Source organism: Chiroxiphia lanceolata, chromosome 19 (genome assembly GCF_009829145.1).
Source record: "Chiroxiphia lanceolata isolate bChiLan1 chromosome 19, bChiLan1.pri, whole genome shotgun sequence".
Lineage (NCBI taxonomy): Eukaryota > Metazoa > Chordata > Aves > Passeriformes > Pipridae > Chiroxiphia > Chiroxiphia lanceolata.
In genome coordinates, this window is record NC_045655.1 from 11,520,858 (window position 1) to 11,544,527 (window position 23,670).

The 23,670-nt window shown below is 64.6% G+C and overlaps 4 protein-coding genes across 6 annotated transcripts; 3 read left to right on the plus strand and 1 right to left on the minus strand.

Annotated features, from left to right (window-relative positions):
- Nucleotides 1-35: 35 nt before the first annotated feature.
- On the plus strand, nucleotides 36-7,872 carry TTYH2 (tweety family member 2). Its single transcript, XM_032707004.1, has 14 exons — nucleotides 36-164; nucleotides 699-871; nucleotides 2,075-2,186; nucleotides 2,569-2,789; nucleotides 3,036-3,131; nucleotides 3,226-3,298; nucleotides 3,415-3,484; nucleotides 3,633-3,688; nucleotides 3,802-3,894; nucleotides 3,973-4,065; nucleotides 4,141-4,283; nucleotides 4,623-4,808; nucleotides 4,895-4,973; nucleotides 6,584-7,872. The coding sequence occupies exons 1-14, from the start codon at nucleotides 36-38 to the stop codon at nucleotides 6,659-6,661; spliced, it is 1,602 nt and encodes a 533-aa protein (XP_032562895.1). The 3' UTR covers nucleotides 6,662-7,872.
- A 163-nt stretch (nucleotides 7,873-8,035) lies between these two features.
- On the plus strand, nucleotides 8,036-13,398 carry DNAI2 (dynein axonemal intermediate chain 2). Of its 3 annotated transcripts, none has more exons than XM_032707056.1 (13): nucleotides 8,036-8,895; nucleotides 9,145-9,306; nucleotides 9,388-9,509; nucleotides 9,743-9,826; nucleotides 10,016-10,158; nucleotides 10,665-10,778; nucleotides 11,174-11,313; nucleotides 11,524-11,646; nucleotides 11,870-12,096; nucleotides 12,250-12,385; nucleotides 12,522-12,668; nucleotides 12,818-13,021; nucleotides 13,102-13,398. In XM_032707056.1, exons 1-13 carry the CDS (start codon nucleotides 8,713-8,715, stop codon nucleotides 13,126-13,128), a joined length of 1,812 nt encoding a protein of 603 aa, XP_032562947.1. In that variant the 5' UTR covers nucleotides 8,036-8,712; the 3' UTR covers nucleotides 13,129-13,398. The 3 variants fall into 3 exon arrangements, with proteins under 3 accessions (XP_032562947.1, XP_032562948.1, XP_032562949.1); XM_032707057.1 differs by having other exon boundaries at nucleotides 10,668-10,778; XM_032707058.1 differs by lacking the exon at nucleotides 9,743-9,826.
- Nucleotides 13,399-14,281: 883 nt separating this feature from the next.
- On the minus strand, nucleotides 14,282-17,634 carry BTBD17 (BTB domain containing 17). The gene is made up of 3 exons (XM_032706677.1): nucleotides 17,529-17,634; nucleotides 16,288-16,564; nucleotides 14,282-15,745 (listed from the first exon to the last, which is right to left on the minus strand). Exons 1-3 carry the CDS (start codon nucleotides 17,617-17,619, stop codon nucleotides 14,665-14,667), a joined length of 1,449 nt encoding a protein of 482 aa, XP_032562568.1. The 5' UTR covers nucleotides 17,620-17,634; the 3' UTR covers nucleotides 14,282-14,664.
- Nucleotides 17,635-21,842: 4,208 nt separating this feature from the next.
- GPR142 (G protein-coupled receptor 142) lies at nucleotides 21,843-23,284 on the plus strand. Its single transcript, XM_032706678.1, has 2 exons — nucleotides 21,843-21,987; nucleotides 22,428-23,284. The coding sequence occupies exons 1-2, from the start codon at nucleotides 21,843-21,845 to the stop codon at nucleotides 23,282-23,284; spliced, it is 1,002 nt and encodes a 333-aa protein (XP_032562569.1).
- Nucleotides 23,285-23,670: the final 386 nt, after the last annotated feature.

The following is a 23,670-nucleotide window of genomic DNA, read 5'->3' on the forward strand; positions in this document are numbered from 1 at the left end:
CCGCGCGCGGCGCCCCCCGCGCCCCCGGCCCCGCCATGGGGCCCGCCCGCGCCGACTACCTGGCGCCCTGGTGGGCGGCCTGGCTGCACGGGCTCCCGCACCGCGGCCCGCGCCTGCAGCCCGTGCCCTCCGCCTTCCGCCCGCAGGACCCCGACTACCAGCAGGTACCGCGCCGGGACCCCCGCCCCGCGCCCCCCGCTCGCCCCGGGCTCTCCCCCCCCCTCCCCGCTCTGTTGGCCCCGGCGGCGCCCGGAGCCAGCTCTGATCTCACGGCGCACAAAGCGCCTTTCATGGCCCGGCCCCCCCGCCGGGACAGCCCGCACCGGCACCCCCGGCCCCGGGGGGGGGTACAGGGTCACCCCTGCCTGTGCCGCTCCCGAGCCCCTGCCCCGCGCTCCTGGCGCCCACCGCGGCCCCGCGGCGTCCCGGACCGCAGGGACCCCGAAATGAGGCGGGGGGGCAGCGCCGGTGTCCCGGTGCCCCAACGCCCGACGAGGGGCGGCTGCACCCCCAGCCCCCCGACCTGCGGCTTGGTGGCCCCCGCGTAGGGATGGGGAGGGGAACAGGGACGGGGACAGGGACTGGGACGCTTCCTCTTCCCCTCGTGACGGTCCCATGGGGCGCTGGACGCGGCCGCATCCCGGGCACACGTGCGGGTCACGGGCACGGCCGCTGACTGTCCCCTCTCTGCTTCCCAGTCGCTGCTTTTCCTGGGCTTGGTGGCCGCCGTGTGCCTCGGCCTCAACCTCCTCTTCCTCGCCGTCTACCTGATCTGCCTGTGCTGCTGCAAGAGGGACCAGGACCCCGACTCCAAGCAGCCCCACTCCTGCTGCGTCACCTGGATGGCCGTCACCGCCGGGCTCATCTGCTGGTGAGGACGGGGACGGGGGCCCAGCGCTGTCCCCCCATCACCAAGGGGACGCTGCGCCCCAGCCACGAGTCGCTTTAATTAGATCTGTGCAATTAAATGTGGTCCATCCCAGCCTCCTCCCGTGTAGCTGCTGGGGCAGCCCCAGGGACCAGCTGCGGGCCAGCCCCGTCCCCTCACGGCTATGCCGCCTTCCCGGCTTAATCCCGGGCGGGAGCGGGGCCGGTCGCTAATCCCAGCCCGGAGCAGATGGCGGGCGGCAGCCTGACCCAGCTGGCAGGTCCCTTGTGCCCGGCCTTAACTGCGACCACAGCAGTTAGACAAGGGGACACTTCTCCCAGCACCGCTCCAGAGGCTTTCCAAGCCCACCCCAGTTTGGGGCAGCCCGGGGCCAGGAGGACTCCCCAGCAGCCATCCTGTGTCCCCCCGGGCACTCCTGGCCTGGGAGGGGACAGAGTGGGCCATGGGGGCTGTTTGGCTGCCTGGCCACGACCCTCTCTGCAGACAAAGGGGCTGGTTTGCCGGGGCGGGGCGAGATGGCTGCCATGGAGCAGGGAAACAGGGGAATAGGGAAACCGCTCTAATGAGCTCAGCGTGCTCCCCCCTCACCCCCCTGCCATGGCAGGGGGTCTCTCTGCAGCTCCCGGGGGCTTTGAACCCCCACAACAGCCTCTTGGTAGCCGTTAAGGGGCTAATGGTGGCCTATGGGCTGGTGTTTGCACAGGGAGAGAGCAGCCCTGCATGAGCCAGGCATGTGTGGGCGCGTGCCCGGCCAGGGGCACCCTATTTCTTGGAGCCAGCTGTGACTTCTAGCCCAGCTCCATCTGGGAACACCACAGGGGCTGCGGAGAGCTCGCCCAGGGGCCTGGAGAGGCTTCCGTGTGCTCCCAGCAGGTTCAATCAGGAAGCACGACGCTTCCAGCGGATTCCCCTAATCTGCTTGGCCCAGCCCCTCCACCTCAATCTCCCAGGGTTTGGCGGGAGGAGCTTCAGACCCTCCATGTGCCTGTGGAGCAGCTCTGGGTGTCCCTGGGCACCGGCGGGAGCAGGTCCCTGTGCCATCGCTTTGGCTCTGCCCTGCCATGGCTGAGGGGTCCCCCAAACCCAGGGTGTTCCAGGCAGTGTCCCCTGTCCAGCTGCTGTTCCAGGGTGGGTCTGTACCCAGTGTGCCTCTCCCCTCTAACCATGTCCCCTCCCTGCCCCCAGCGCTGCCGTCGGCATCGGCTTCTACGGGAACAGCGAAACCAACGACGGGGTGTTCCAGCTGCTCTACGCCCTGGACCACGCCAACCAGACCCTCACCGGCATCGACTCGCTGGTAGGACCACGGGCAGGGTCCCCCAGGGGGGACAATCCCCCATCCTGGGTGTGGTTGGAGCACTGGGGAGGGAGCTGGAGGGATGTCCGGCTGCTCCGGCCGAGCCCCCGGGGCAGCCGTGCTGTGCTGAGCGCGGGAGGGTGACGTCACCCCCCAGAATGGGACCTTTGTGGCAGAATGGGAAGGGCTGGGGTGGCCGTGGCAGGGCTGTCCTGGAGGATGGATCCATCTTGGGCTCAGGGGGTTGAGGTGGGGCTGCTCTCCTGGAGGAAGATCATCCCATGGATGGGGCACAAAGTCTCCTCCAGGTGTGCGGCTGATAGCAGGGTGGTGTCCTGGGGTGATGATTATCCCGGGGGTCTGACCATCCCTCCTTTGCCAGGTTGCAGGCACCACGCTGCAGATGCAGGGGGGGCTGGAGCAGCACCTGGCGCGGCTGAACGAGGTGCTGGCGCCGCGGGGGGATTACGTGCAGACCCTCAAACTGGTGGAGCAGCTGGCCGGGAGCATCGTCCTGCAGCTGCAGGGGCTGCCGGGCTGGGGGGGCGTCAGCGCTGACCTCACCGCGCTGTCGGCACGTGTCGCCTTCGTGGAGTACTACCGGTGAGTGTGGAGTGCTACCGGTGAGTGTGGAGTACTGCCGGTGAGTGTGGAGTACTATTGGTGAGTGTGGAGTACTATTGGTGAGTGTGGAGTACTACCAGTGAGTGTGGAGTGCTCCCGGTGAGTGTGGAGTGCTCCCGGTGAGTGTGGAGTACTACCAGTAAACGGGGCCTTGGCGCCACACGGGGGTGGCCCCGGCGGGGCTGGGGGGTGGGCGCGGGTGACGGAGCCTTCCTCTTCGCCCAGGTGGCTGGCCTACCTCCTCTTCTTCATCCTCGTCCTCACCGTCTGCCTGCTGGCCTGCCTGGGGCTGGCCAAGCGCTCCCGCTGCCTCCTGGCCACGTGAGTACCCTGTGGGTGGGATCGAAGGGCTGGGGGGGATCGGGATGGACCCAACACACGTGCTCCCCCCTCGTGCTCCCCGCTCTCCACGCAGGATGTTGTGCTGTGGGCTGCTGACCCTCGTCCTCAGCTGGGCCTCCATGGCTGTGGACACGGTGGCGGCGGTGGTGAGTGGGGCTGGAGGGGAGGGCAGGGCTGGTTCTGGCTGTGCCGGGGCCGTGCCAAAGGCTGCGGGCACCATCCCGTCCCTCCCGGCCCCTTGATCTCCCTCTGGTCCCCACAGGGCACCAGCGACTTCTGCGTGGCCCCAGACAAGTTCATCATGAACCAGACAGACGACGAGATCAGTGCAGGTCAGAGCCAGCTCCCAGGTGGAGCCAGGGTGGGGCAGGACCCCAAAACCTGCCAGGGGGTCCAGTGCCCCCTGCTGCCATTCTCCCCACACACACTGCTCCCTGTCCTCTGGGACGCTCCTACCAATGTGTCCCCTTGGATTTGCAGTGGTGGCTCACTATTACCTGTACTGTGACCAGAGCCTGAGCAACCCCTTCCAGCAGGTACAGGGGGACCAGGCACCCTGCTTGGGGCTGCCTGGGGCTGAGGATGTCCCAAGGATTGGGGGGGTCCCAGGGATGGGTGGCTCCGTGACTGTTCCCACTCCCCCTTGCAGGTTCTCACCGTCTTTCAGCGCTCGCTCACCACGATGCAGATCCAGACCCAGGGTCTCATCCAGTATGCACTGCCCCTCTTCCCCACAGCTGAGGTATGGGAGTGGGTGCTGGGGCTCCACCTGTCCTCACTCTGCTCCCCAGCACTGTCCTGACCCCCTCTTTTCACATAGAAAGACCTGCTGGGGGTCCAGCAGCTCCTCAACTCCTCAGAGACCAGCCTGCACCAGCTGACAGCCCTGCTGGACTGCCGGGGGCTGCACAAGGTGAGGGGGGTCCGGGTGGGGGCACAGCTCTGGGGTCCCCCTGCTCTGCCACCAGCCCTGCCTGTGTCCCACCAGGATTACCTGGACGCCCTCATCGGGATCTGCTACGACGGGGTGGAGGGGCTGCTCTACCTGGGGCTCTTCTCCCTGCTGGCGGCTGCCTCCTTCTCCACCATCATCTGCGCTGCCCCCCGCGCCTGGAAGCAGCTCACAGGACGGTGGGTCTGCCCATGGACACCTGCCCACAGCTCCCCAACTGCAGACCCCCCCACCTACCCACAGCCCCCCACCCATAATTCCTGGCCCTGCAGCCCCCCTGCTCACCACCCCTCTGCCTGTGGTCCCCTGCCCCTGCAGACCCCTGCTCATGCTCCAACACGTGCAGCCCCTTGCCCACAGCCCCGCTGCCCACAGCTCCTTCCCCCATGGCCCCCCGCAGCCCCCCACAGCCCCCCGCCCTCACCGTGGGCACAGAGGGGCCACAGGCACCTCCCAGTCCGGGCATGGTACCCCCCCCGCTTTGAGACTGAGCGTGACCACCGTCCCCTCATGCCCAGGGACCGGGACTATGACGACATGGACGAGGAGGACCCGTTCAACCCTCAGGCTCGGCGCATTGCCACCCACCGCCCGCCCCGGGGGCAGCTCCGCAGCTTCTGCAGCTACAGCAGCAGCCTGGGCAGCCAGAGCAGCCTCCACCCCCCCGCCCAGACCGTGTCCAACGCCCCCGTCTCCGAGTACATGTGAGGTCCCCCCCTCCCCGTCCTTCCCCCGGGTCCCCCCACTGTGCTGGGGCGGGGGCTGACGGGGGTCTCGCTGTGCCCCCCAGGAACCAGGCCGTGCTCTTCGGAGGGAACCCGCGCTACGAGAACGTGCCCCTCATCGGCAGGGGGTCCCCCCCTCCCACGGTACGGTGGGCGACCGAGGCCAAGTCCTTCTTGTGACACCCCCGGGGGGGGTTCCCGGGGCCGTGGAGCCCCTCGGGGTCAACGAGAGCCGCTCACCGGGGTGGGATGGGGGGTGATCCCAGCCCCCTCCTGCCCTTGCCGAGGACGTGGCTCCCCCTGCCCGGCTCTAACCCAATTCCCAGCCGGCCCTCGGGGGCTGTGGGGAGGGGGCACAGCCACATGCTCGGGGAGCCCAAAATAGCCCTGCTTTCCCTCCCTTCCCTGTGCTCCCTCTCCATCCTCGCTTTCAGAGGACGCTCCTGGCAGTGTCTCCCTGCCCATTCCCATTTCCCTGCTCGTTGTTAATCCCTCCCTGTCTGGTATTTGCTGCTTTATTTTTTATTGCTTGTCTTTTTTTTTTTTTTTTTTATGGTTTCTTTTAATTTTTGCATCCATTATTTTGGAGCTAAGTTGCCCATCAAGAGTAAGTTCAGCTGCTTCCCTCTCCCTCCTTATCCTGGGGCAGCAGCTGGGTTCCCCCATCCTTCCCCTCTTCTATGCCTCCCTCCATCCCCTTTCCCTGACTGGATTTCAGGAAGAGTGTGGAGAGCTCGGAGAGGGAGGGACTGGGCCACAGTTTGTCCCCAGGAAGTTCCAGGAGGATTTGCAGCTCCCTCACATTGGGATGCTGGCCCCCATCTCCATCCCCAGAGCCCCCCCAGTCGAGCAGTGGGACATGGACACAGCTCTGGGAATGCTGCCATGGCAGGAATACTGTGATCCCCTCTTCCAGGAATGATTTTTTCCATCAGGTGTAATCCCATTGCACAGACCTGGCAGCTGGCGAGAGCCTCTTCCCTTGGGGGGGGGCACATGAGTGAGGGGATTAATTTGAGCACTTCTCCCAGCTCTAAATGAATTTATCCAGGATTCAGATCCCAGAGGAAGGACCTTTCGAGTCCAGAGGAACAAACTTGGAATAATCTTCCTTAGTGCCTCGTTGTGGTGATCCTCCCTGCTGTGAAATCCTGGAGAAATGTGATTTTGAGAGGCTGGAGTTTTGGGACCCTGCCCTGGGCTCGCTGTTACCCCATGGAATCGTGCACAGGGGGTGATTTGGGATGAATTTGCTGCCGAGCTGGAGCTGGGAAGGTGGAGGATGAACCTGGAAAGGGACAAAGCAGAGCTAGAGGGGCTTCTGCTGCAGTGTAATAGCAGGTTTTGGGTGGTTTTAGCCTCTTTTTGGTAATTTGGCTCTCTAGGACAGGTGTGGGCTGGGGCAGGGACAGCCCTGGGGTGGCCACAAATCCCCTGGGAGAGGGTAAGGGACAACTGGGGCATCCCTGGAGGGGGATGTGGTGCCCAGGGAGGGGGGACAGCACGGACCTGCCACCCTGGGGGGCTCCTGCAGCATTTCCAGGGCTCCAGGCTGAGGAGGTCTCATGTCCCCCAGCCCCTAGACAGGCTGTGAGTAGGGTCTGCCCCTTTCCCCGTGCCCACCTGGCAGATTGATTAGGGATCAATCCACATGGGAAGCAGTGTTCCCTCTCCATGGGGCCATCCCTGGCGGTGCAGGGGTTGTGTTTTGAAGGGTGCTGACCCCCCTCCCCCGTGTCCCCCCCATCTCACAGTACTCCCCGAGCATGAGGGCCACGTACCTGAGTGTCACCGATGAGCACGTCCGGCACCGCGGCGACTTCCCGGCGTAGGAGGAGGCGCCGCCGGCGTTTCCCTCGGGAAACCAAAGACCCCCGGAGAACACGCGGTAGGAGACACAGCAGGGGCTGGAGGAACGAGCCCGGAGACCCCCACCGTGCACCCCTCTGAGCCCCCCCGGCAGCTCCTGGGACTCGACTCTTCCTGCCTTATCCCGGGGAGCGCGGAGATGCTGCTCCAGCGTCGGCTTCTCCCGGCTCGGGAATGTTGGAGCCTTCTGGAGGGCAAATCCCGGGACCACGCTGCCCCCAGCACCCCCCGGGGAGGGGTCGGGGCAGGGGCTCCCCTGCTCCCGTAGCAATGCAGCACCAACCACTAGTGATCCCAACCTTTCCCAGTTCCCCCTTTCCCACCTGCTCCCCGTGAGCAGATCTGGCCCCCTGTGCCCCCCTTCCCACCCCCCAGGCTGGGGAATTACGGATGTTTTGGCCTTGCTGGCTTTCCTTTGCTTTGCCCTGTGTTGGATTTGGGAGCTCTTGGGAGCGTGGGTTGACTCACTGACTCTGTTTTGGAGTGGGTTTTCTGCAGTGTAGTTTGGTAGCAGGTTTTTTGGGTGGTTTTATGCTCTTTTTGGCGATTTGACTCCCCAGGGCAGGTCTGGGATATGGGGCAGGATCCCCTCCTCCTGCAGGACAGCCCTGGGGCAGCCAGGATTCCCCTGGGAGAGGGTTAGGGACTACTGGGACTTCCCTGGGGTGGGATGGGGTGCCTGGGAAGGGGACAGGGTGGACCTGCCACCTTGGGGCAGGAGCTCATCCAGCATTTTCAGGGCTCCAGGCAGAGGAGCTGGGAGACCAGTATGAGTTGAACGGATCCTTTGGGCTGCCCTTTAGCACAGGGATCCCCAAGAAGCCCTTCCCCATGGAGCAGGGAAGGACCCCTGCTCCATCCCACCCAGACCCTGCAGCCCAAAGGGCACGGATGGGGTGGTGGGTGCCCCCCACCCAGGGCCAGTACATCCCCCTGCCTCCCTCTTTCCATGTTCCCCATGACTAGCATCCCTCCCTTTTGGGGGAAATCCCAAGGGATTTTGTTATTATTTTTATTTTTTTGGCTTTTAACATTTCCATGTAACGGTACTGGTAGAAGAGCTGTTGTTAACCGCATGTGAACTAACCGAAGGACTCAGGCTGGGAGCTGCAGTCCGGCTGGATTTGTATGTGCCCTTTGAGGGGAAAAAGATAATAAACACTTGGACTAAATTCATCTCCTCCACACGGTTTTTTTTTTTTTTTGGATAGTCTGTTTGAGGCACCTTTTATTTGACCTTCCCAACATGGCGGCTATTATGTGACACCGGCGGGCGCCGCCATTTTGGGGAGGTCGGTGCGCGGCCTGTGTCACGTGACGGCAGCGCAAGTGTCACGTGGGGTTTCGAGACGTTGCCTGGCAACGGCGACGCGTCCCCGGTCAGGTCCCACCGGGACCGGGACCTGGACGGACCCCACGGGGGTCCCGGGGCCTCCGGGGTGTTCCTTTAACACTCAGAGCTCTTCATCCCTCTGTTCCTGGGGCTCAACTCCATTTTGGGGCTCCTGCTGCCTTTTTGGGATCTCCCTAAAGCCCCCTAGGCCCTCTCAGGGTACTCCCTCCCCAGGCTCCCTGCTCACATTCGGGGTTTCCCAAGGTTTCCATTCCCTTTTGGCACCTTCCCCAATCCCTCCTGGGGCTCCCTGAGTTTTCCACTCCCTTCCCGGACCATCTCTCCATCCCTGACAACTTCACTCCCTTTCAGGCTACCACTCTCTTTTGGCACCCTCTCTTCCTCCCCAAAGTTTCTGCTGTCTTTTGGGGCTCTCCCTCCACCCCTGAGGCCTCTGTTCCTTTTAAGGGTTCCTGAAGGACCCCACTCTGTTTTGGAGCTCTCCATCCCCGAGGCCTCCTCATCTTTCAGGGGCTCTCTTTTGGGACCCTCCATCCCCAAGCCTCCCACTCCTTTTTGGAGTCTTCCCTGAGGCCCCCACTCCCTTTCGGGTCTCTCCCTCCCTCTCCAACCACCCCATTCCTTCCCAAGCCCCCCCTGCTGTGGGGGTCCCCCCTCACCATGGAGATCAAGTTCGAGTACACGCGGAAGCGCAGCGACTTTGGGCGGCCCTGCAACTTCTCGGACCTGCCGGCCGAGGTGACCGTGGACATCCCACCGGACCCCAGCCTGGCCGAAGACTTCATCCCCCAGGACCCCGTGGACTTCGCCCTTCAGCATGCACCTGTCATGGCTCTGCACGAGGTACGGGGGCACCGCCCCGGGGGGCTCTGGGGGCTGTGCTGGGCCCTCACGGGGGCACAAAGTCAAGCACATTTTGGGCTCAGGTCGCTCCGATCCCTCCATGTCCCCCCTCCCCAGGAGAACGCAGGGTGGACGGAGGTGACATCCCGGGATGTCAGGCATGTGGAAGGCAGTTGGCCTGAGGGGCCAAGGTGTGTCTGGCACCCTTTGGGCTCAGGGCCTCCGATCCCTCTGTGTCCCCCTGCCCAGGTGAACACGGAGCGGGTGCAGGCGACATCCCGGGGCGTGAACCACGTGGAGGGCGGGTGGCCCAAGCACGTCGACCCCAAGAACACAGAGCTGACCTCCCGCTACAGGGAGGAGGTAGAGAGGGATGAGATCTACACCAGAGTCATCCAGCACCTTGGCACTGTAAGGCTCTGCCCCTGATCCCCCCCAAAACCCCCTGACCTGCCCAGAGCCCCAGAGACACATCCTGTGCTGTCCCTGCAGCTGATGGAGCACTGCATCAGGCAGAACAATGCCATCGACATCTACGAGGAATATTTTGCAGACGATGAAGAGGAAGAGGGGTTCGAGGACCCTCCCTCTGCCAAAACCATCAGTGCCTTCAGGTAGCACAGCCAGGGGGGCTCACCAGGCTCCGCAGGGCCACAGTGGGGTCAAACCACCTTCAAACCTTTAGGAGCTAAATTCCAGTGGGTTTAGGATGGTCCTGGATCAGTTTGTGGCTGGAGAGCCAATCATCCATCCTCCCTCCCTTCCCTCCCCTGCTCAGGTGATTTGGGGATGGCAACCAGGATCAGACTCAGCTCTGAGCATGAGGATTTTCCTGCTTGTTTTTCAGTGCCTCAAAGGTTAATTTCAGCATCAGGGGCTGTTGGGTTGTTTTGGGAGGCAGATCCAGTAAGAGAATTGGATTTTCAGAAAGGTATAACTGGAAAGATGATGAAATCATCAACTTTTCTCCCCCCGCTCAACCCACCAGAGAATCATTTCCTGCACTCAAGGCTTGAGGGCTGCAGATTGGTTTAACTGTGGTTCCCACAACTTCCTTTGTGAGATGCTCATCCCAGGGATTCACAAAGTAACCTCTCTTGGATGACCTGTCATCCCAAAGGGACCCAAACGTGGTCAGGAGGACGGCCACGCACCTCTCCTGGCACCCCGACTCTGGCAAGGAACTGGCCGTGGCTTACTGCAGCCTGGAGTTCCAGGACAAGAGGAGAGACATCAGCTTTGATTCCTACATCTGGGATATGGGTAAGGGGAGGGGAGAACCCACCGGTCGATAGCGGAAGCACTTTGTGGCTCAGAGCGGGATGAGGCCTCGCAGCACCCGGGGAGGGTCAGCGGGGGGAGGTCTGGGCTGTGCAGAAACGGGGAGAAATGGGAGCTGGAAAGCAGGAAATAAAATCCCACTCCATGGCTCCAGAACCACAACAGGCAGCAGAGCCATGTGCCTTGTACAAGGTTCTTGTCCTGATGTGGTTCAGTTGGGTCGATGAAGGAAGAAAGAGGCAGCAGGAGCCTGGGGTGAGAATTGCCCTGATCTGTCCAAGCCTTGCTCAGACCTGGTTTGTTTTGGGGTGAAAAGGACAAAGAAGAGGGGTGGAGGTACCAGGGGTCTGTCCCCAGGCCAGCTCCCTTCCCTGCCACATCCCAGTGACCTCATCCAGCACATCCATGGCAGGGAGTGGGGTGGGATGGGGGGCTGGTTTTGGGGCGCTGCCTTCACCCTTTGCTCTTCACTCGTCCCTCCTTGGCAGAAACCCCCTACAAGCCAGTGCTCACCCTCATGCTCTCGTCCCCTGTGGTGACCCTGGAATACAATCCCAAGGACTGGCATCACCTGCTGGGAGGCTGCTACAATGGGCAGATAGGTGAGGGGAGTGGGGCAGGTGGGGGCTTGATTCAGCAGGAGCCTGGCTCCAGCACTGCTGCACTCACAGGGTGTCATCAGTTAGTGCTGCCACTGGGAATATCCCACCGGAGCAGGGCCTGGGATTTGCCTGTGGACAGGTGTGTGCTCACCTGAGTGGGTACCCAGGGAAGGGAGGACACAATGCCAGGGAGCCCTTTGCAGCCCTCGGGGCAGCCATGGCTGGATCCAGGGGCTGAGCAGGAAGGGTGCTGTGCTCCCCCCTCTCCCACCACCCCTGGGGGTGGGAAGCACGTGGGAAGCACCTGGTGAGGTTTGCTCCCTGCTCTGACTTGGGAAGGGGAAAACACATGACAAGGAAAGGAGCTGAGCGAAGGCTTTTCTTTTCCTTCCCAGTGTACTGGGACACCAGGAAAGGGGGGCTGCCCATGGAGGCGACCCCCGTGGAGCTCAGCCACAGGGACCCCGTGTATGGAGCGCTCTGGCTGCCCTCCAGAACAGGCACTGAGTGTTTCTCAGCCTCCACAGACGGGCAGGTGAGGGGCTGGGGCAGGGCAGGGGCCAGGGCAGGGGATTGTGCCAGCTGCTCCTGAGGGGACTCAAAAGAGCTTCCCTTGCCTGTGCTGCCCCTCAGCAGCACAAGATCCAGGCCCCCCGGGCTGGCACAGGGCAGCTGCTGGGCTTCAGCACCCCTGGGTGAGCAGGAGCAGCCCCCACAGCCCCCTGCCATGGCCTCTCCCCCACAGGTCCTGTGGTGGGACATCCGCAAGCTGTCACAGCCCAGCGAGAGGCTGGTCTTGGACATCACCCGGGAAGATCAGCTGAAGAATGCCCTGGGTGCCATCTCCCTGGACTTTTCGCTCTCCATGGTCAGTGTCCCTGTGCCCACTGCTCATACCCCAACCACGGGCACAGCCCAAGGGGCCAGATTCATGAAGAATTGGGATGTGCTCCCAAAACACAGGGTTATTCTGGCATTTCAGTCCCTAAATCCCCCACTGGTGGTGGGTCCAGGGCTCTGGGTGCAGCAGGGCCCTCTTGCTGTCCATCCCCATCCTGCTGACAGCTGCTCTCTCCTGCTCCCACCCTCAGCCCACCAAGTTCCTGGTGGGCACAGAGCAGGGCAGTATCATCAACTGCAACCGCGACGCCAAGACCCCCCCTGAGAAAATCGCCAACGTCTTCAATGGCCACATTGGGGCTGTTTATGCCGTGGCCAGGAGCCCCTTCAACCCCAAAGTCTTCCTGTCGGTGGGTGACTGGACTGCCCGCATCTGGTCGGAGGAGAACCTGGACTCGTCATCAATTATGGAGACCAAGTAGGTGTCAGGGTGTGTTCACTTGGCCAAAAGCCATCCCTGGGTGGCAGAGCGTGTTCAGGGAGGTGCCAGAGGGGTCTGGTCAGCTCGGGGTGGTGGGACAGGCTGAGGCAGAGCGGTGCCAGCGTGGCTGAGGTGCAGCTCTGCCCCCAGGTGCCACGTTCCCTACCTGCTGGATGGGTGCTGGAGCCCCGTGAAGCCGGCTGTGTTCTTCACTGTCAGGTCAGACGGGACCCTGGACGTCTGGGACTTCCTCTTCCACCAGAAGGAGCCTTCCCTCAGCCTCAAGGTGGGTCCCCAGCCCCTCTGAGCCCCGAGCAATGAGAGGGGAGCGAGTTTGGCAGCCCCATGGCTTTGACTCTGCCAGCTCATCCTGCCCGACTTCCAGGGCCAAGTGCCACCACCCACGTGTCCCCCATCCCCAGGTGAGCAACGATCCCCTCCTCAGCCTGCGCCCACAGGACAACGGGCGCATCGTGGGCTGTGGCACGAAGCAGGGCACCATCAACATCCTGGAGATCTCCTCGGGGCTCTGCACCCTCCGGAAGAACGAGAAGTCCCTGACCTCCACGGTGTGTGCCAGGCCCCAGCCGAGCCCCCTCACCAGGGGCATGGCCCCAGCCCCTCACACAGAGCTCTGCCCACAGCCCTGCGCTGTCCCCGGGCACAGCACAGGGTCCCCCGTGCCCCCCCCACGCCTCAGCCCCAAATCCCACCGCAGATGTTCGAGCGGGAGGCGCGGCGGGAGAAGGTCCTGCAGGACAAACAGCGGGAGCTGCAGGTGCGGGCACAGCTCCTGGCAAAGGCCAAGAAGGAAGAGCCGGAGGATCCCCAGAAGGTGTTCAAGCAGGCCCGCAAGGAATTCTTCAATGTCATCAAGGCTGAGCAGCAGAGGAGAGGAGAGACAGTGTCCCTGTTTTCAGAGGTACGGGGGGCGGGACACAGCGGGCATTGTGGCAGAGACCCCACCGAGGGCAGGGCACAGGGTCAGCCTCTGTGTTTCAGAGTCAAGAAGAGGAGGAGGCTGCGTAGGAATAGGAAAAGGAGAAGAAGGGGGAGGATGCCAAGGTCAGTGCACTCCAGCTTCGCCTTCCTTTCCTCTTCGTGCCAGAGCTGCTGCTCCATGGCTCCTGCAGGGATGAGGCAGTTGGCCCTGAGCTGGGCAGCACTCGTGGGCTCTGTGCCCCTGTGGGCTCTGTGCCCCCGTGGGCTAGGCCCTGCACAGCATCCTGACCCCACGGCTGCTCCCTGGCCCTTGGCATCCTGATTTTCTTTGTGGTGAATAAACCACTGCTTTCCACATCGTGGTTCCTCTTTTGTCACAGCAGGGTCGAGCAGAGGGTGGGAAAGTCATCCTGTTGCTCCTGTCCCCTCCTCAATCCAGGACATGGCTCAAAGCCGGTGGCTGAGCTTGGCCAAGCACCCACGGCAGCTCAGGGTATCCCTTGGAGTGTCCCCAGCCCATGGAACAGGGCACAGCAGGGTGGCCGGTGGCAGCAGGGGGGTCCTGGTCCCCTCCAGGCTCCCTCCCAGCTGGATGGTGCTGCCGAGCACAGCCCAGTGTGTCCCCCCAGCGCTGGCCCTGCAGGAGCAGCCCCCGGCTGGGTTATCAGCGCTGGGTAAACACTGCCCTGCCGGTAGCACCCGCAGCCGCCCCCACTCCTCACCCCCGCTAATTAATCATTAACGAGCTGCTCACAGCGATGGGGACATGGCCCAGATGGCACCCTGGGGGCTGGGGGAGAGCCCCCCCCCCAGGACCCTCCCCCAGGCTGTGCTCAGGGCTGAACCCGCCCGTGAGTGTGCAATGCCGGGGCCAGCTCTCCCCATGCCAAACCCGCCCCAAACAGGGACCCTTGTCCCCACAGGGAAATGCATCCTAGTGAGATGGAGCCACGTGGCTGCTCCAGGGTCCTGTGGATGCTCAGCACGGGGACACACAGCCATCCCCCAGCACTGCCAGGTGTTGATGGGGCACCCAGGGACCAGCTGTCTCCACGGGTGTTTTCTTTCCCAGGGGTTCCATCAAAATAAGCTGAGCTGAGCTGGGGAGCGGTGTCACCCCAAAGATGCCCCACACATCCTCATATTTGTTTTCTGATTTATTAGGAAGGAACTGGGGGTGCCCGGACAGGGATGGGGCAGCTGCCACCATCAGCAAGGGTGGTGCCCCCCACCCCTCCTCCCCTGGGAGAGGGAGATGGACCCCTCATCCCCAATCCTGGCAGCTCCCAGTTTGCCCCTGAGCTGGACCCAGCTGCCCACACAGAGGGGTCCCAGTGCTGCAGAGGTGGCACCACAGGAAGGATGGGCTGTCCCTGTCCCCATGGGGTCTGCATTGTGCCTGTGGGCTCCATGTTTTGCCTCCAGCACCCCCTGCCCAGTGCTGGAGGGCTCCCAGCATCCCCCATCCCCAGGGACAGCGATGGGGATGGGACATGGCAGGGGACACTCGGGGAGGGTTGGGCAGCGCAGAGCACAGCCCCGGGGTCCCCCAGTGTGGGGATCCCCATCTACCTATGAGCAGGAGGACTCAGCATTGCCCCCGTGGGGCCCGTCTGTCCCTCATTACTTCTTCACCTTGATGAGGGCGTGGTAGACGGGTTTGATGATGATGTGGAGGTGCAGGGAGTTGTCGATGAGGTACTCGGAGGTGCGTTTCTGCAGGTCAGCGTGCGCCAGGAAGTCGGGTGCCTCGTCCGAGCTCTGGTGGAAGCTGTAGGCGTGTTTCACCAGCACCCGGCCCTGCTGCCGCACGCCCACCAGCACCGTCTTCTGGAAGGTGACGCCAGCGAAGTCGGGGCTGCTCATGGCCGGGGTGATGACGAGCCGCGGGCGCCCGTCCTCGATGCGCACGGGCTGGATGGCGCCCGACACCGAGTCCGAGTAGACGGGGCGCAGGCTGACGGGCAGCCAGCGCGGCGAGAACAGCACGTTCCACGTCACCCTCTTGCCGGCGTCGTGGCTGCTGGGGCCCAGCTGGGTCTGGAAGCTGGTGCTGCGGTCGTCCCGCGCCGGGTTGGTGATGACCCACTGGGAGCCCCAGCTGGGTGCGAGGTAGTTGCGGGGCAGGAACATGCTGCAGTTGACGTCGAAGTACTTGGCGAAGTGGAGCGGGGAGGCGGCGTGGAACTGGAAAGCCTGGAAGAGCAGGTCCTGCACCGCGCCGCGGTGCCGCGCCAGCACCGCCGACTGCGCCTGCAGCCGGAACAGCTGGCTGGGCGCGATCATGGGGTAGCGGATGGCGCGCAGCACCCGCTCGGCCACGGGCGCCTCGGGCTGCCGGCGGCTCAGCCAGCCCTCCACGGCCGTGTAGAGCTCCAGCTCGCTGTGCAGCACCAGGTCGGAGCGCTCCAGCAGCAGCAGCAGCAGCTCCACGCTCACCGAGCCCCACTCGGCGCTGCCCAGCACCGCCGACAGGTTCCAGGCCAGGAACTGGAGGCAGCTCTCCTGCAGCGCCGCGTCCCCGACGCGCACGGCGTAGTGGTACCAGCCCACCACGTGGCCCTGGCTCGACTCGCTGGCCAGGTGGCTCCTCATGTACTCGGCCACGCCGCGCTGCAGCCCCCAGACCCGGTACTTGCTGGCCAGCTGGTGCAGGGGGATGGCCTGGTGCAGCAGGATGGACACCCCCCCGCAGTACAGGTACCTGGGGGGAGCGTGGGCGGTGATGTGGGGATCCCCACTCCAGCAGCGCAGTTCCCGGGGGAGCAGCCTCTGTCCTGGCTGCGCCCCTCTGGGTACCCCCACCCCTTGGGTCCCTGTGGTCCCCAGGGTAGCATTTCCCCTCCTGGGCTGCATTCTGTGGGATGCCCAGGGAAGCATTCCCCCTTCTTGGATCCCTCTGGATATCCCCATCCCACAGTGGCCCATGGTTCTCAGGGGAGAATCCATCTTTTTTGGCTGTATCCCTCCAGGTACGCCCATCCCACAGGACCTCCGTGGTCCCCAAGAGAGGATTCTCCCTCCTGGGCTGCATCCCTTTTAACGTACCTGTCCCATGAGGTCCCTGTGGTCCCAGAAGGGAACATCCCTTTTCCTTGGCAGCATCCCTCTGGGCATCTCCATCCCATGGGGTTCCCCATGGTCCCTAGGAAAGCTGCATCCCCCTGGGGGACATCCCCATCCCACTGGGTCCCCAAGGGAGCCACATCCTCCCTGAGATCCCCATCCCACGGGGCCCCCACGCACCTGATGAACTTGTCGAAGAGCGCGGCGGTCTCGGGCGGCTCGTGCAGGGTGACGACGCTCTGGTTGCGCAGGAGGCTCTCGAACACCTCGCTCTGGAGGCTGAGCAGCAGCTGGTGCGTGTGGAACACCTTGGCCTCGTCGGAGGCGGCCGAGCGCACCCGCAGCACCGAGTCGCTGCCGTTCCCGTTCTGCAGCAGCTCCTGCAGCCGCTGCAGCAGCGTCAGCGAGTGGTTGATGGTGGCAGCCGTGGTGTCCCCGCTAAGGTCGGCTTTTTGGGCTGTGGGGAGATGGGATCATCCCAGTGCTGCCCCCCAGGCGGCCCAGGGGACCCAGCTGTGGGGCGGTGTGGGGTTACCTCCTGCTCTGCTTCCCCAGTGCCAAAGGGCTGGTTGGTGCCAAGGGGGTGTGGGAGGACAAAGGGACATGGGGACTTTTGTGTCCTTGAGAGCCAAAAAACTGCCTTCCTGCAGCAGAAGGGCTGAGACCACCATGTCCCAGGCTGGGACGTGCTGGGAAATGGCCGGGTGCCGGCGGCACTGGCTCACAGCCCGGTCTGCCCTGTCCCTGCTGTGGGCACAGTGAGCCCCGGGCATTGCCACAACCCCCACATCCCTGATGGATACACGGGGGTATGGAGAGCCCATGGGTGTGGGGAGCCAGGCACACTCTGCCCCACTCCCAGGGTTGGGGGTCCCGTGGTCCGAGCAGCCCTGGGGTCACTGCGGGTCTGTGCTGGGGTCCCAACAGGGCCTGGAGAGGGACCTGAGAATGTAGGACAGGGCTGTCCTGTGGGCACTGAGAACCTTCCTCCCTCTCCTCTTCTCCCTCCTGGCACAACTCCCACCTGCTCCCCAGAGCATCCTTCCCCCAGGAGGAATTTGGCCCCATCTGTCTCAAATCCATCTTGCCTCTCAAATCCCATCTTGCCAGCGGATTACCCTTCCCGGTGCCGGCTTAAGTCCGGCTGAGCAGGGCTGGGGAAGGGGAGCAGGATCCCCGCACCCCGCAGTGCCGGACGTCGCTGCCCCAGGCTCCGAGCCCTTCTCTGAGCACAGCCCGGCTCCGAGGGGCACGGCCACGAGGCACAGCACGTCCAGGAGCCACTCACATCCCTCCCAGGCACCCCGACGGCTGCCGGAGAGCCCGTGGGCACCGTCCCTGGCTGAGCTGCGCCCCGGCACCCACCGAGGGCAACAGGAATTCCTGCTCGGGGACCCTCCCCGCACCACGGCCGCCCTTACCGGCTTGCACGGTGAGGAGGAGGAGGAGGAAGGCGGCGGCGCAGCCCCAGCGCCGGGCGGCCACGGGCCGGGCGCCCGTCAGCCTGGCCATGGCGTCGCAGGCGCATCTGCCGGCTCTGGCGGGGCACACGCTGCCCGCCCGGTCCTTATGTAGGACACGCGCCCTCCCGGCCCTCCCAGCCCGCGCCGACACATCGATTGGTGGAAACTGGGACCGGCCGTTGCCAAGGGAACCGCTCCCAGCCTCCCTCCATCCCACCCTGACCCCCCAGCCCCGCACCCCGGGGTGCTGTGGCGGGGCGCCCCGATGGGCTGTGGCACGGCACGGGGATGTCACCGTGTGCCACCCGCTCCTGCCACTGGCCACGCCGGAGCCCCGCGCGCGGCCCGCGGCCCTTTGTGCCGGCAGCGGGGTCTTTGCATTCAGGGCACAGCTCGGTGGCCTCCCGCTCCCCCGGCTCATGGGTATTCATGCCGGCAGCAGCCCATCACCATGGCATCCGGGCTGCCGGCAGGAACTGCCTGCCCTTTTCCCAGTCTTTGCAGCCAAGAGGCCGCCCGTGCACCCTGGGCGGCCTCTGATGGCCCCTCGCCCACCCCGACGCCTCTGGAGGGGCTTCACCGCGGGGCTGGGGTGGCGTTTGACCCCCCAAAGCCCCAGTGTCGCGTGCTGGGGCTGGTGTGGTGCTGGCACAGGCTGAGGGTGGTGCTGGGTGCCCCCACCCCGCTGCCAGAGGTGAGTACCCCACTCTGACTGTGGCCCTGGTGGCACCAGGTGGTGGGGAGCCAGAACTGGGACCCCCAGATGGGACACAGACAGGGGTACAGACCCCACAGATGGGGGCAGCCCAGCTCACATGGGTACAGCACCCCTTACCCACAGCCAGGGCTCCCCCAGCACTGTGCTCAGCCCAGACACCCTGCACCAGGTCACCTCGAGGGGCAGTGCCTGGACCCCCTGCTCCTGGGGACATGGTCTCCCTGGCCATTGAGACCTCGGCAGTGCCAGAGCCATGGGGGGGATATGAACCATTCCCAGTTCTTGTGTGTTGGGTCCAGCCTGGTGCGCTCAGAGCTGGTGCCGCGGGTGCTGCCGCACAGCCGGGGGTCCTGTGGTGCCAGCGGGGGCTTCTGAGGACAGGTTTGGGCTCACGTGGGTCACAAGGCCGAGGAGCCCCATCCCACTGCACAGCCGGCCTGGGACATGGGCTTAGATGGAACATGTGGGAGCTGGTGAGCGTGGGCAGATGTTGCTGCAGCTGCCGAGGGGGCGGGAGCAGCATCTGGCCTTGGCACACAGGGCGAGGGGCTGGGGACAAACCACCCAGCCACCCCTGTGCCGTGCTCCCGGGGCTCCTCGTCCCCTCACAGGGACAGGCAGGTTGGTGATACCGTACTGGCCATGGGGCTGGGGCTCCAGCCCTGTGCCCCCGTGGGGCTGGGGACCCCCATAAGTGTGGTGCCAGCAGAGTGCCCAGCCCAGGAGGGTGTCCCTTCACCGCAGTGGAGATGAGGGTGGGGGCCCCGCTGTGGCACAGCCGGTTCACGGCTCACCGCATCCTCTGACGCCTCATTTCACCCCCGCCTGAAAAAACAACAGCTTGTGGCAGCATGTGCCCAGTGAACCACCAGCCCTGTGCCAGCCCGGGCAGCACCCAAAGCCCAGGGACCCCCTGGTCCCCCACAGGGGCACCGGCTGGTCATGGGGTGAGGTGCCCAGAGGCCATGGGGGGGCACAGGGGACTGTGGGGCTGCTGTTGGGGGGCACCAGAGGACAGGGTGGCATCCCCCAGCCCCCAGTGAGGTGACGCAGGAGCTACGCTGGCCCAGAGATTGCAGCTGAGGCAGTGCAGGGCTGGCTCACCATAGCGACCTGTGCCAGGCAGCACTGCCAGGGCACCACCCTGCAGGCTGGGGGGCACCAAGGGGGTGGGAGTCTCCTCAGTGGCCCCAGGGACAGGCAGGGGACACCAGCCAGCCCACCCCTCTCTGTGCTACTGGGGAAACCGAGGCACGAGCATGGTGTCCTGGCAGCGGCCACTCAGGAACAGCCAGGGCAGAACCCAGCGGGGACACAGGGGTAGCACGTGGATTCACAGTTGTGTGCCACTCACACGTCACACCCTGTGCACACACCCTGTCCCCGGAGGTGGCCGTGGACCCTGGACCTGCTTTTTCCAGACCACCACCCCTATTGCTCCGGGGTGGGGATGAGCTGTGTCACAGCCACTCGGAGCTTCCCAGGTGAGCCCTTCCCTGGCCCCCACAGGAGCCGCCGGGCCTGGTGACGTCCCTGTGCCCCACCAGCCCACTCCGCGGCTCTGCCCGTGGCTCTGCCCACACCGTTCTCCCTCCGCCCCGTGTCCCGCGCCCCGGGAGGCTGTGACATGCTGCGGGTGCCGGAGGGGACACGGGCACCGACAGGGACACGGGCACCAACAGGGACACAGGCTCCAGAGAGGAAACAGCCACCGGTGGGGACACGGACGACAACCGGGAAACAGCCACCTGCGAGGACAGGGACACCAGTGGGAACACGGACACCGACAGGGACACGGACACCGGAGGGGACACAGACACCGACGGGGACACGAACAGCGACAGGGACGTGGACACTGACAGGGACACAGCCTCTGAGTGGGACACGGACACCAGTGACTCTCCGGGCCCAGGAAAGGTGGCACCACACGCCCAGCGGGTGGCACTGGGGCCGCCGAGGTGTGAGTCCCTGTCCCGCAGGGTTTGAGGTGTGGGACCCCGGGCTGGGAGAGCAAAGGAGGGCCCAGAGCAGACCCGCCTCCCCAGCAGCGCAAGGAGGATCAGGGCTGGGAAAGGGTTAAAGGCGCTCCCGCCGCGGCTGCAGCCGATCGATGCCCCAGTTCCACGGGGGGCGTAGAGGGACGGGACTCCCTCCTGCTGATTAGCTGGAGCTAATTTGAAGTTAATTGGCACCCCTCTGCTCCTCCATCCTCCGCTTCATCCCCCCCACGGGTTCTGCTCAGGATCGGCACTTCCATCCCGGCCGAGGGTCGCAGGACCGGGGGGGGGGGGACCCCAGGATTCTACACACTCCTCGGGCACTGCTGGGGGAGTAGATCCATCAGTGGGGGTCCTAGAGAGAGACCTGACTGCCCCCCTGACCCCGGAGTCGTCGGGGGTCTGTGGTGACTGGGACTGGAGCAATTTGGGGTCCCCGTGGGACTGGGAACTGAACGGTGCCCAGTAACCCCCCCCCAGCTCAGGACCCCCTCCTGCACCCTCTAGCCCCCGACCCCTGGCCCCCCTCAGCACCTCCCGATCCCAGGACCCCCCTGCACCCCGCACACCCCTAAGCTCAGGACTTCCCCCACATCCCCGATCCCGGGACCGCCCTGGACCCCGCACCCTCCTCCGGCACCGGGACCCGGGGGTCGCGGTCCCCCGGGAGATGATAATTTGGGGGGGATTCTGACCAATCAGAACGCAGCGCTCAGCCCTGGCCCCACCATCCTTGGAGAACCCCTTTCTGATTGGGTGAGACCTAATGCCCTTTATCCAATAGGAGCGCAGGTCTCGGGAGGGGGCGGAGCCGCCCGAGTTTATGAATGGACGAGGGCAGCGTGGGCACGATCCGGGCACGGGGCGTGGGCGTGGGGATACGGGCAGGGATAGGGCAGGGATAGGGCAGGGATCGGGCAGGGATCGGGCAGAGATAGGGATACGGATACACATACGGATAGGGATGCGGATACAGATAAGGATACGGGCAGGGCCGTAGGCAGGGCCACTGCCAGATGCCTCTGGAGCTGGCTCTGCTTTCTCAGCCTGAGGAGCTGGCAAAGGACCACGCTGGTAGCCTGGAGATGGGCACTCCCCTTTTGGCAGCGCTGGGACCCCCCTTTGGCACTTCTGGGTCCTCCCTGTCACCACTGGGACCCAGCAAGTGTACTCAGCCCGGGCTGGGGGCCAGAGCCTCCCCCTCCTGGCAGATGCCCAAGAACATGGTGTTTTAACCTACAAAAAAGGGGCTGGGGGATAAAGAAGGAGCAGCTCTGGTGGTGGGGGCTCATCCTGGACATGGCACAGGGGGCTCGAGGTGCATTGGCTCCATTGGGAGCAGCAGCCCCAAGTCTGCCTGCAATGGCACATTTTGGAGCTGCCCACTGTCCATGGATGCTGCAGGACAAGGATCCAACTCACTGGGGACACTGGTGTGACAGTCCCTGTCCCCCAGCCCCCAGTGCCATGTCATGGCTGACCTCCCGCCCAGGTACCACCAGGATCCTCATCCCCCTGACGCTCCCGTCTCCCCTCACAGCCGATCCCTGGCAGAAGATGACGGTCCCAGTGCCCAACAGCACAGCGGTGTCGTGGGCTTCGGTGGTAGCACGGCCAGAGCCAGATCCGGAGCGGTCACCCTGCCTGGTGGGCATTGTCCCCATCGTGTACTACAGTGTCCTACTGGGGCTGGGGCTGCCAGGTGAGGGGGCTGGGGGGGCAGGGGGGTGCAGGGGCAACACTAGCCTGGGTCTAAGCCCTTCTGAGGGATGCTGAGCTCTGTGCCCTCGGCTGTTGGCAGAGCCTCAGCTCCTGTCCCAGCCTTCCATCACCCCAGGGAGTTTGGGGATGGGGAGGAGAGTCCTCAGGGTGGGGGAACCAAACCTGCTCCCCCCGCCCTGGCCTCAGATCCGGCCCCAGTGCCCAACTGTGCTGCCCAGCCCCAGGGCAGGTGCCACCACCACAGGGACAGATGGTATTTGTATTGCTTGGGCTGACACACAGAAGAGATTAATCAGCTCAGCAAATCCCCATGGCACTGGGATATTTATAGCTCCCCCTCAGCTGGAGCCTGGGCACCCCTGGGGTCCTGAGTGCTGCAGGGGGGGGTCTCACCACCACCCATCACTCCCCTCCCTCCAGTGAACATCCTGACCGCCGTGGCCCTGTCCCGCCTGGCCACCAGGACCAAGAAGTCATCGTACTGGTACCTGCTGGCCCTGACCACCTCCGACATCCTCATCCAGGTCTTCATCATCTTCGTGGGCTTCATCCTGCAGACAGCCATTCTGGCCCGGGCGGTGCCCAGCGCCTTCATCCACACCGTCAACGTGCTGGAGTTCACGGCCAGCCACGCCTCCACCTGGGTCACCGTGCTGCTCACCGTGGACCGCTACGTGGCCCTGTGCCACCCGCTGCGCTACCGCGCCGTGTCGTACCCGCAGCGCACGCGCAGGATCATCGCGGCCGTGTTCGCCGCCGCCCTGGCCACCGGCATCCCCTTCTACTGGTGGCTGGACGTGTGGCGTGACGCCGACCCGCCCACGGCGCTGGACACGGCGCTCAAGTGGCTCCACTGCATCACCATCTACTTCCTGCCCTGCAGCATCTTGCTGGCCACCAACTCCATCATCATCCTCAAGCTGAGGCGGCGGCGGCGCGCGGGGGGCGGCAAGACCACGGCGCTGCTCCTGGCCGTCACCACCGCCTTCGTGGTGCTCTGGGCCCCCCGCGCCGTCGTCATGATGTGCCACCTGTACGTGGCCTCGGTCAGGAGGGACTGGCGCATGCACCTGGCCTTGGACATCGCCAACATGGTGGCCATGCTCAACACCTCCCTCAACTTCTTCCTCTACTGCTTCGTCAGCCAGACCTTCAGGCGCACGGTGGGCGAGGTGCTGCGGGGGCACCCCCGGCACGGCCCCCCCCGCCGGGGCAGAGGCCGCTTCCCACCCCCGGCCCTCAAACCGCTGGAGCTGTTGGCTGGCACTGCGCTCTGAGCCAGGGCAGTGCCTGGCTGGGGGTCCCAGCGCCCACCCAGCCCCACGCATCACACCAGGACCTGGGGAGACCTCCACTGAGCCAGGGTTAATGCTGGTGGTGGTAAGAGGAGGTGGTTGTGCCCAGCCCCTCATTTGGGGCCCTTGGGGTGCCCTGCCTGGTGACAGCACCCCAGGGACCCCTGCCCGCTCCCTGAGCCCCACCAGGATGGGCAGCTCAGCTCTATCTATGCTCAGCCCCTCGGGACACAGAGCGCTGGGACCCCCAAGAACTCATCCAGGACGTGCCCCAGCTCGGGTCCTGGGGAGCACGAGGGCACAGCTGCCTGTGGGGGTGGTGGGCACAGATGAGCTCCTGTAAGACCTGCAAGGACATGGTGCCTGCT